Here is a 12,425-nt window from a genome sequence, read left to right on the forward strand (position 1 = left end):
TGGGTGGCTCAGTCGGTTGAGCATCCAACCTCGGCTCGGGTCATGATCTCAGAGCTTGTGGACTGACAGGACTGAGTGACATAACAAGCATAATAAGCATATGAAAGATGTTCAACATAAGTAGCCATTAAAGAGCTACAACCAAAAACCATGATCAGATACTGATGCACATGTAAAAGAATGATAAAAACAGAAGATGCTGACAATAGAATGGCTAAAATAAAAAAACCAAGAGGGGCGCCTGGGTGGCTCAGTCGGTCAAGCGTCCGACTCTTGATTTCAGCTCAGATCATGATCTCACAGTTCATGGGTTCAAGCCCTGTGTCGGGCTCTGCGCTGACAGAGCAGAGCCTGCTTGAGATTCTCTCTCCCTCCCTATCTCTCTCTACCCCTGCTCTGCTCTCTCAGAATATTAAAAACAAAAACAAAAACAAGTGTTGGCAAGGATGTGGTGAAAAAGTAAAGCTCTTGCACCGTTGGTGGTAATGCAAATTGGTGCAGCCACTCTGGAAAACAGTAGAGAGGTTCCTCAAAAAATTAATAGATTACCATATGATCCAGTAATTGCACTACTGGGTATTTACCCAAAAAATACAAAAACACTAAAATGCACCCCTATGTTTATTGCAGCATTATTTACAATAGCCAAGATTTGGAAGCAGCCCAAGTGTCCATCAACTGATGAATGGACAAAGAAGTGGTGTATAATACACAATGGAAGGTTATTCAGCCATAAAAAAGAATGAAATCTTTCCATTTGCAACAACATGGATAGTGCTAGAGTTTAACGCTAAATGAAATAAGCCAGGGAAAGACAAATACCGTATGATCTCACAGATATGTGGAATTTAAGAAATAAAACAACCAAAGGGAAAAAAAAGAGTGAGCAAGAGAGAGAGAAACCGGGGCGCCTGGGTGGCTCAGTCGGTAAAGCGTCCGACTTCGGCTCAGGTCATGATCTCACAGTCCGTGAGTTCGAGCCCCACATCGGGCTCTGTGCTGACAGCTCAGAGCCTGGAGCCTGCTTCAGATTCTGTGTCTCCCTCTCTCTTTGACCCTCCCCCGTTCATGCTCTCTCTCTGTCTCAAAAATAAACAAACATTAAAAAAAAAATTAAAAAAAAAAGAAAAAGAGAAACCAAGAAACAGACTCTTAACTACAGAGAACAAACTGATGGTCACCACCAGCGAGGTGGGTGGGGGAGGATGTGTGAAAATAGGTGGTAGGGATTCAAGAGTACACTTACCATGATGGAAGAAACAAATAAAATAAAAAGAGATGAAGAGAGGTTGTGAACATATCCCTCTTAGATATATTGGATTGCCTCTGGCAGGTGTCTTGGTGTAAATTGAATTAATTACAGTATACTAATATTTATGAAGTTATTGCACCAAATAGGAAAACCTAACATGCAGAATAGGCACTTTGTAATAATAAATAGTTCCTTAACACTGTTCTTCAATGGAACATAGCAACAAATTTAATAAGATTGATGTGTATTTTCAACTTAAAGAAAAAAAAAAATATCCTGACAACTGTTAAGTGCTGTCAAGCATGTGGAGCAACCGGAACTCTAAAATATCGCTGGTAGGGATGCAGAACAGAAAAGCCACTCTGGGAAATAGTTCGGCAGTTTCTTATAAAACACACACTTACCGTATGATCCTGCGATTACAGTCCTAGGTATTTACTCAACAAATGGCAACTTATTTTCACCAAAAAGGTGTGCACAAAATAGCTGTTCTATGTATAATCACGTGTGTGTATCCTAGGTCAATGACTAAAAAACTGGCATGTTCTATACAATGGGATACTACCCAGCAATAACAAGAAATGAACTTTGATATACACAACTGGGATCAGTTTCAAAGGCCTTATGCTGAGTGAAAGAAGCCAGTCACTGTGTGATTCTATTTATGTAATATCCTCAAAAGAAGAACACTAGAATGACAGAGAACAGACCTAAGGCTGGCTGGCATTATGGGTGAGAGGAGGCTGTAAGTACAAAGAAATGGCATGAGGGAGTTTCAGGGGTGATGGAACTATATCCTCATCAAGGGCAAAGTTCCACAAGTCTGTGTATCAAAATTCAGAGTTGCACATCTAGGAAACATTGATTTTACTGTATGTTAATTATAAAAGTTAAATGAGCTTTCGGGGCGCGTGGGTGACTCAGTCGGTTAAGGGTCTCTTGATTTCAGCTCAGGTCATGATCTCATGGTTCGTGACTTGGAGCCTCACATCAGGCTCTGTGCTGACAGCTCGGAGCCTGGAGCCTGCTTTGGATTCTGTGTCTCCCTCTCTCTCTGCCCCTCCCCAGCTTGTGCTCTCTTTCTCCCTCTCTTTCTCAAAAATAAATAAAAACATTTAAAAAATTTTTTTAATAAATAAAATGAAATAAAAGTTAAATAAGCTTCACAGAAAACTTTCCAGTAAACCTAACACTACATGGTGATGACCAGTTGGCCAGAGGTTCTAGGAAGAGCATTCCAGGCAGAATTAAGAGCTCACACTCGTCTCTGGGCTAGAACACACCTATATTCAAGAAACAGTCAGGAGGTCAGTATGGCTGAAGTGGAGTTAAGTATAGGAGTTGAGGAGAGACCACCTGAGACACAAGACAGGACTAGATCATGTAGGTATCCGTGCCATGGGAAGGACTTTGGCTTTTGAGAGAAACGGGGAGCCACTACAGGGCTTTGAGCAGCCAAGTGACACAAACTGAATGTTCTTAAAAGGATCACTGGTTTCTGTGTGGAAAACAGACTGGTGGCAGCAGGGAGAGGTCAAAGAGGGAAGACAAATTTCAAGAAGCAATTTCAATAACCCAGGCAACAAGGACCGTGGCTCAGTCCAGAGTGGGTGTGACCGACGCGGGGAGAAACAGTCCGAGTTTAGATCTACTTTGAAGGTAGACCTGAGACAATTTTCTGATGGATGAGACCAAGAGAAAGAAATGTGTCAAGGATGACTGTACATTTTCTGGTCTGAGCAACCAAAAGGCTGGAACCGGCATCAGCTGAAGAGAGAACAGCTTTCAGTGGAACAGGCTGTAGGAAGGAACACTAGTTCCATTTTGAAAATGCAGAGTTTGTGGTTTTAGGAGACAGTCAAGCGAAAATTTCACCCTTGGCTGGAAAGACCAAAGCACACCTGGTGGCCCTGGGCACGCTGAGTGCACTGTGTGGTCCAGTGTGTGGGGAGGAGCTGTGGAGAGTGCTGGAGCACAGCAAGCACCTGTGCCACAGGAAGCTCACACAGACTGTCAGGTGTTGTCACTTGTCGGTTACATGTGTGGTCCGAGGGATCCAGGGGTGAAGAAGCTCATCTGACTTAGTCCTCAAGACTTTCCCTGCTGCAGGAAGTAAGATTTTATATGGTGAAAAATGAGTCTCTGAGGACAAATTCTTAAATTCTCAAATTCGGTCTTTTCTTGAAGTACACATTTGAGATTATGCCCCCCGCCCTGCCAATCTCTGCTGTAATTGGTAGAGTGAGGCTGGGGTGTTCAGTGAATATAGTGGCATATCACCAAAATGCAGTGTCCTGACTGAGAATGCAAGGTGAATGGCTGCGTAGTTTATCATATTCAAAAGATTTTATGTTGAACACATCTTGAGCTTTTTTTTCCATACCCTTGTGGTAATGAGGCAAATTTTTTCAAGAAAGAGATACTGATGTGAAATCATCACCTTCTATATATCAATTTAGTATTCTTCAAGGTGTTTGAAACTCATTAATAATATCTCAAGGGATATTATTGATAAGCCCTATTATAGAGCATCAGAAATAACAAGACCTAAATAATTTAACAGAATTTCATTTAATAAGTATATTTAAAGTTCATCTCTTCCAAAAACAGCATTTTAATTACATTCAAATTGTGTTCATTTTAAATATCAACAAACTCATCATTTACATACAGGGCTAGATATTAGAAAACAGAAGGACATTAAAACAAGTTTTATTTTTTAAAAGTTCTCACTTCCAAATTTAGAATACCATAAACTGTTAAATATATACCCAAACAAAATGTATATACAGTATCAGGAGAAAAAAAACACAAGTTGCTCTAATAGGAAAAAAAAAAACCTGTAATACACATACAGCAGAACATAATTCACATAGGCTCAATTTACAAGTGTATCTCAAAGTATAAAACAAACCAACAAAAAGCCAGTAACGACAAACACAGGCAAAAATCACAGCTGCCATTCTAAACTACTGCACCAACACACAATACTTTCCAAGAGAAAGACGGGTTCCCAAGATCTTATGTTGACCCAGGACTTTTCACTTCTTTGTTTTCAAATGCAGAAGCAAAAAAGCCTTAAGAGTTTTCTTCTTGCCTTTAAATTAGATTCATGTTGGTTTTTCTTCAATAACCCAAATATATCATGAGAAGTGCTATCGAAGCTGTTCTATTTAGAGCTCAATAACCAAGACATTTCTTTCATTCCATATTTCCCTGTACCTCTATTTTCCTTCAAAAAGCCACTGGGGAAACTTTACAGAGTGGTGGTAAAGAGATCAAATAATCCTGAGAAGACAAGGAAACAGGAGAGCTGGCACTATCACTGGTTTACCAAAAATTACACACACACACCCCTCCCCCGTTTATTAAACCATAAATGCAAAACAGTAAGAAATCCAAAAACGCAAGGAGCCTGAAAAGTACTGGAAAGCAAGCAGGAGGCATGCTGAATTGTGGTGTGGCTTTCGTTTGAAAGACATACACCAACCAGGCTCCTGCTAACTGCTGGGCACTTTTTGTAACATGCACCATTTGTTTACATTTTTAACTTGTCCAAGCTGAGTTTCTCTAGCCAAAGCAGAGAGGTCGTAATTACCGTGCTCAGGTAAGAGAGGTGTGAAGGTTGTAAGATGAGAGGAGGGGGTAAGATGCAGGACCAGGAATAAAACTAAGCACTAAATCTGATCCAGTCAAAGACAGGAAAGAACCCTGATTTTCTTCAGATTTTACTGCACTTTATAATCAAAGAAAAAAGAACATCTCTCCTTTTTTTTCGTAATGTAGCTCAGGTTTAAAATGGCAGAATGAATAGTCCTTAATCAGCACACACTATTTTTAAAAGGGACATTTTTAGAACTGGATTGTTTTTAATGACAAACCTTAAGAGTTATTTAGCTCTTCTAAAATGGTGCTCAGAGGTACTGATACAGGCCCTTCTTAAAAGGAAACAACTTACTTTGCATTAAAAAAATCATCAATAAGAGTTATGAGTCAGTGTTTTCAACAAACGAAATGTTTAACTTCAAATTAAGTATGTTTTTCAAGTAACTGCTGTTGTGCCAAATAGTGTTACCTGCTACTATTTTATTCAAGTATAAACATATAATTAACAAACATTACATAATCATTCTTTATGATCACTATAAAAATTGAAATTACCCTTTTCTCTTTTATATGAAGATGGTGGTTCTAAAGTAACAAACATTAAGCCAGAAAAGCCCATTCATTCATCACACACATCTATCTCCACCTCAGTTTTTAGAAGTCAGTGCATTCAGTGGTTATAAGTAGGTGCAATGTTCTTCTGTAGTTAAGAGATCTGAAAGAGTTAAAAAAAAAAAAGGGGGGGGTAAGTAATTTGAAAGATATCCTTAACAGTCATAAATACTGCCAGTACTCAAAGTCAAGTATAGTGTAACCTGAGTTCAGGTCAATCAGTCGTGGTTTTTTCTCCCAACGGAAGGCGTTCCCATAACTGGAGCAACTGTTCACCAACCTGAGGCTCGAGCTCCTGGATAAATCACAAGTCACACAACAAACACCAAGGGAAATGGATTGAATTTTTTTTTATCACCAAAACCTATGCTGATAGAAATGTAAGAGAAGTACTTTGAATTTCATTTTTCTACCAGAACATGATAAAATCATGCAACCTATGTTCAGGTTTGTGAAGTTCACTTCCAGACTTCAAGATTGTAGTTAACCCTCAAATACAGCAACTATTTGTGACAAAACGGTAAAGAGATTTCCATGGAGTTCTTCTGGAGTTTTTACTATGTAAATATCATGATTTTTTTTTTTTAAATGGAGATTTACCAAAACCACTCCACTTCAACTTTCAAAGGTTTACTGTGAAACCTAGCGTATTCGATGTTTGGGGGTGTTGTTAAGAAATTATGATGAGTATATAATATTCTTATCTTAGGAATTAGGCTTATTTCAAAATCCTTAGTATAGAATAAAAATTAAAATATTCTGATACAACTGAAAAGAATGTCATTTATAGTCCTCTTGTGATACGATGTGCATTTAAAAAGAACCCAAACACTTTTCATAATGGCGATTTAAAGCGAGCCACACTGGTTTAAATAGATTATTAGCCGTGTGACCTTAGAATAATTTCTCCTATTTCTCCTACCTAAAATTGAGCTAATAAAGCAATATGCATTAAATTAAATGACCTCATGGAAAGCAGCTAGCACAGCAGTCCATATATATGTTAATTCCCATCCCCTTAACCAGCTTAAAATACATGTCAGCAGCAATGATGAAGGCAAAGCAAACATAACAGAAACAAAACAAGTCACAAAAATATAAAAAGGCTGTTTTTATATTGCATCATTAGTTAAAGGCACAAAGATGTCAGATGCTGTTGTTACCCTCAGTGAGATTACTTCAGAATTACACTCCGTTTTGATCGGAGCTTCAGTTACTAAGACAACAGGAGCCTCCATGAAGTAACTTATGAAAGACTTTGTCCGTAATGATGGAGAGAAGCCAAATTTACCAAATGTTAAAAAAGCAATGAGCTCTGTCAAACACCAGTACGAGCAGGTTTTTATACTAACTCTTTTACAAACCTGAGCCACCGTCTCCCGTGTACACACAGAATATACAATTTGTACTCCTACGTCTCCCTCTCAAACGGACCACTGCGTAGCAGCAAAACAAAACCAAGAGACCGGAGGAAGGCAAATATGAAAGGTCACCGTATACCTGCCCGTCTCTGCTGATCTGGACCTTCTTGTTGTCGTTCCAGGGGTTAAGTAGATGGTGTGCAAACTGGAAGGGAAGACTCTCCTTCCGGACCCACTCCACCTTAAACACTCCTCCCAGTCCAGCGGAGCCCCAGTCCTGGCTCTTCTCCCTTCCTATCTCCGAAGACATCCTAGAAAATCCCTGTGGGTCAAATGAGGGCAAGGGGAAAGGTAAGGAGGATATTAAATGTCTGAATAAAATTTACCAGAGACAGCTCTCCATTTTTTTTTCTTTAATTTTAAGGTAAAGTGTAATATAAAAACAATAGATATCTAACAAAAACAAAAAGAAGTTGTTTTTTATAAAAAAAGATGTATTAGCACATTTCTAGCCTTCTAACATAATTTTAGTATGAACAGATATTTTCTAAATAATGTATTAACAGCCCTAAACCCACATTTATTCCATGATAAATGGATATACTCTAACCTATAAGTTTTACTTCCAAATATTATACATCAAGTCAAGATGAGTTAAGAAACATACTCAAGTTTCTGGATTGTCAATTCTAACTTGCTTGCCTATTTAAATAAACATTTTACCAAAAAAGTCAAGCTTCTCATTACTCTTAATCCACCTGAAAAACAGTAAATCTAAAGTTACCTTCAGAAGGAGAAATGGTTTATCTAAAGAGATTCTGGTAAGACAAGGAAAACAAAGGGATCCCTATTATCATTCCCCTGAAGAGGTACAATACATTCCTCATTCTGTCAAGCAAAATGCATTCTTGCATTCTGATGCAATAAAAAGCCAGGGTGTTTTTGGTTTTTGTTTTAATCTCTGTGGTCTAACCTGCAGCCAGAACAACCCCATTTTACTGGTTCAGGATGGCTCACCTGGAAATGTCCAGATCCTTGAACAGAAAATACCAAGTAAACCATGCTGCTTTCCCAAAAGGCTCGATTTAGCTTCCGCTCATTACTAGGGGTTGTAGACCAGATACCCTTCTGCTGAGAAATTTCAAGGTTTCTCAAATTGCTACTCTTCATTATGAAGTATCGAATAGGCATGTTTGGTCTTGGTGAAGGAGATTTTGAGCCCTATAAAAGAATGCATAAGTTCTTGAAAGGTAATTTGACCTTTCAAAATCAATAGGCTCCATTAAATAACATCTTCATAAACATATAAACCAAAGTATTTTACCAAATATCCAACAAATGCAAATAGCTCCATTGTGCCTGAAAAGCTACACAAGGCTCCCTCAGAATGAGGTTACAGAGCCAAAACCAAGCACTCATTTTCAGAGCATTCAAAATCTCTTATCAAGAAGGATTTGGGATTACAAACTTTGATTTATATTCCAAATGTATTTTCAGAAACTATTTTAATACACTTTCAAAGGCTGAAAACAAAGCAAAAATTTGCTCCAGCTTCCCGCCTGGATACAGCTTCCAGGCAACAGTGCAGGGAAGGGAAACAGAATCCAGCAGTCTCAGTGAACTGCAGAGAGAGAGAAAGCCTGGAATTGAGAGGCCAGGGTTAGAATTTGCACAGCAGTGTGCTGGATATAAGAGATTTGCACAGAAGGAGAGTTCCCAAGGAACTGAAGAAGTGTACCCACAAGTTTCTGACAAGTACTGACCTGCACGTGAGTGAGAAAACATGATTTAACGCCAGGGAAAGATCCAGACAAAAGCAGTAAACTAAGTAATTCCTAGAGCTCACATGGGGATCGGAGTATTTGATGTTCTCCCCAGCCAGAATGGAAACAACTGTTAATATATAGGGCATCAGCCCACAGAAGGCTCATGCCTTAGTACTGCAACTAAATTAGTACCAGAATAAAATCTGCTCGGAACCTGCTATAACACTTAAAAGAAAAATCTTAAAAACATTTAACTGATTGCCACTCACTTAGTGGTATACCAGAGAGATGTCTGACACTACTTAAAGGAATACAACAAAAATCTAGCAGCCAAATGAAATTATAAGGAATGCAAAGAAACGGAGGAGAACAGATCCATAACCAGGGAAAAAATGAACCAACAGGAAAAGATTCACATCTGACAGATGATGGAATTAGGAGACAAAAAAATGTCAGAGCAGCTATTATAAATATATTCACTATGTTCAAGAAGGTAAAGTAAACATGCATGTGCCTTAAAGGAGAAATGGAAAGTGTTTTTTAAAGGCCCAAAGGGCATTCTAGAGATGGAGATATAATATTTAAAGTGAAAAATACATTAGAAAGAATGCACAGCAGATGAGACACTACAAATAAAAACATCAGTGAACTTGAAAACAGAGCCAGAGAAACCATCTCAAATGAAACAAAGAAACCAAAAAAGAATTGAAAAAAATGAAGACAGCCTCAGTGACCTATGGTATAGTATCAAGTGGTCTTGCACTTGTATATCCCTAGTCCCAGAAAGGAGGGGGAAGCGATGAGACATAAAAAATACGTGAAGAAATAATTATCTTAATTTTTCCAAATTTGATGGAAACTATGAATACATAGATTAAATAAGAACTACAAACGGGCGGGGGGGTGGTGCCTGAGTGCTTCAGCCAGTTAAGCTTCCGACTCCTGGTTTCAGCTCAGGTCATGATACTGCAGTTTGTGACTTCAAGTCCCATGTCAGGCTCTGTGCTGACAGTGCACAGCCTGCTTGGGATTCTCTCTCTCACTCTCCGCTCTCTCTCTGCCTCTCCCCTTCTCTCTCTCTCTCTCTCTCAAAGTAAGTAAATAAACTTAAAAAAATTAAAATTAAAAAAAGTTCTCATCATAAGAAAAAACATTTAAAAAAAACTACAAATAGAAACATATCAAAATCAAATTGCTAAAAACCAGTGATAAAGAGAAAATCTTAAAAGCAGGTAGAGGAAAAAGATACATTACATACAGAGAAACATTATATACAGAGAAACAAAAATGATAGTAAACCTCCCTCAGAAACTATGTAAACGAGAAGATAATGGAGTGACATCTTTGCAGTAACAAAAGAAAACCACTGTCAACCTAGAATTATATACACAGTAAAAACAGCTTTTGGGGTGCCTGGGTGACTCAGTCAGCTAAGCTTTCAACTCTGGCTCAGGTCATGATCTCATAGTTCGTGAGCTCAAGCCCCAAGTCAGGCTCTGTGCTGACAGCTCAGAGCCTGGAGCCTGCTTTGGATTCTGTGTCTCCCTCGCTCCCTGCCCCTCCCCCACTCACAGTCTATCTCTCTCTCTCAAAAAATGAATAAACATTACAAAAAATTTTTAAATAGCTTCCAAAAATAACAGTGAAAAATGGTTTTTCAGACAAAAGATTAAAGAATTCATTTCCAGAATATCTGTACCAGAGAAAATGTTCAAAGAAGGTTTCCAGACAGAAGCGTATGATCCAAGATAGAAATCCTCATCAACACAAAAGAATAAAGAGCACAAGAAATGGTAAATATTTAGTAAATATAAAACACATTTTTCTGACTTTTGGTACAAGATAATTTACTATGAAGTAAAAAAAATACACTGCAGCAAGTATAACAAATATACAAATAAAATGTATGAGACAAGTAACACAGAGAACTAAAGGGTAAAATAAAAATACACTGTTGCAAGGTTCTCAAACTATACCTGAGGTGGCATAAAACTAATTCAAGATATACTAGGGAAAGTTAAAAAATGGCTACAGTAGTGAATTCTACCAAACATTTAAGGAAAAAATCATATCAATCCCATGCATCTCTTGCAAAAATGAAGTAGAAATAAGACTTCCCAAATAATCTTATGAGGCCAGCATTACCCTGATACCAAAACAATACAAAAATAACACAAGAGAACTATAGAATATCCCTCATGAACAAAGATCCCAAATTTAACAGAAGTTCTGATTAAGCAAAATCAAATCCATTAATATTTAACACCATAATATGTCATGATCCTGCAAGGTATAAACATTAGAAAAGCAGTCAACAAAACCCAATTTATTAATAGAAGAAAAAAAATTGTGTTATTTCAACAGATGTAAAGACAAAAAAAGCACTGAACATAATTCAACATTTATTCCTAATAAACCCTCTCAGCAAACTAAATCCAAAAAGAAACATCCCACAGTTACATTATGATAAGTGGTGACAGATTTAATGAGGGATGGGGGTTGGGAGAGGGGGGTTGTTTTCCCTCAAAGGTCTGTTCTCAACACTGTTATTAAACATTTTACTGGAGGTTCTAGCCAGAGAGAACAGGCAAGAAAAAAAATAAACAGAATCAATACTGGAAAGGAAAAAAGTGAAACTACCTTTATTAATAGATGAAATGGTTATCCATGTAGAAAGTCCTGAGAAATCTCATATAAAGCGAACAGAATTAATAAATGAAGTAAGATCACGTCATATTGGGTAAATATACAAAGGTCAAATGTATTTCTAAATCATAGCAATGAATAACTGGAAATTAAAAATTTTACAAACAGCATCAAAGATATAAAATATTTAGTGCTCAACTTAACAAAAAATGTATAATACCTGAACTCTGAAATTTACAAAACACTTGTGAAAAATTAAAGAATATCAAAAGAAATGCATATATATACCACACTTAATAGATTATAAAACTAAAAACTGCTATCAATTTTCTTCAAACTGATCTACAAATTCAATGCAATTCCACTCAATACCAAAATATGTTTCTGTAGAAATTAACAAGCATTTTCTAAAGCTTATATGAAAGACCATTAGAACACCCTGAATACCAAAACAATTTTTTTATTATTTTTTTGAATGTTTCTGTATTTTTGAAAGAGATGGAGACCAAGCAGAAGAGGGGCAGAGAGAGAGGGGAGGACAGAGGATCCGAAGCAGGCTCTGTGCTGACAGCAGAGAGCCTCATGTGGGGCTCAAATTCACAAATCATGAGATCATGATCTGAACCAAAGTCGGACACTTAACCCACTCAGCCACCCAGGCCCCCCAAAACAATTTTTAAAAAGAACAAAAGAGTTGGAGAAAAAAATCAACTAGTTTCAACTTAGTATAAAGCTACTATAATCAAACTACCATAGCAAAGGCAAAAACAGAGAAGTAGTATACACATCAATGAAACAGGATACAGTCCAATAAATTGACCACATATTTACAGTCAATTGGTTTTTGACAAAGATGCCAAGATAATTTCAATGGGAAAGGGAGAATCTTTCCAACAAATGGTGCTAGAACAATTGTATAGGCAAATGCCAAATTATGATCCTTGATCCACCCATACTATAAACAAAACTTAACTCAAAACAGATCATATGCCTAAATATAAGAGCTCTCACTGTCACACTTCTAGGAGAAATACTTTGTAATCCTGAGTTAAACAAAGACGTCTTAGAACACAAAAAATATGAACCATAATAGAAAAAATAGATGACACCAAAATAGAAAAAAATAAATATGGTAGACTTTATCAAAATTAAACACTTGCTCTTCAAAAGACACTGTTAAGA

At 37.4% G+C, this 12,425-nt stretch overlaps 1 protein-coding gene across 4 annotated transcripts in view; it reads right to left on the minus strand.

The window, feature by feature from the left end:
• YTHDC2 (YTH N6-methyladenosine RNA binding protein C2) overlaps positions 1 to 12,425 on the minus strand; it is an 83,987-nt gene that overhangs the window by 10,001 nt on the left and 61,561 nt on the right. For 2 of the 4 annotated variants that reach the window (XM_058738777.1, XM_058738793.1), the window contains 4 exons: positions 7,849 to 8,052; positions 6,971 to 7,153; positions 5,674 to 5,765; positions 3,805 to 5,573 (listed from right to left, as the gene is read on the minus strand). In XM_058738777.1, the coding sequence (XP_058594760.1) occupies positions 5,685 to 5,765; positions 6,971 to 7,153; positions 7,849 to 8,052 (468 nt within the window). In that variant the 3' untranslated portion in view covers positions 3,805 to 5,573; positions 5,674 to 5,684. Of the gene's footprint in view, positions 1 to 3,804; positions 5,574 to 5,673; positions 5,766 to 6,970; positions 7,154 to 7,848; positions 8,053 to 12,425 lie in introns of those variants that run through there. The other 2 variants (XR_009264367.1, XM_058738788.1) reach the window with 2 other exon arrangements.

Source organism: Neofelis nebulosa, chromosome 1 (genome assembly GCF_028018385.1).
Source record: "Neofelis nebulosa isolate mNeoNeb1 chromosome 1, mNeoNeb1.pri, whole genome shotgun sequence".
Classification (NCBI taxonomy): Eukaryota; Metazoa; Chordata; class Mammalia; order Carnivora; family Felidae; genus Neofelis; species Neofelis nebulosa.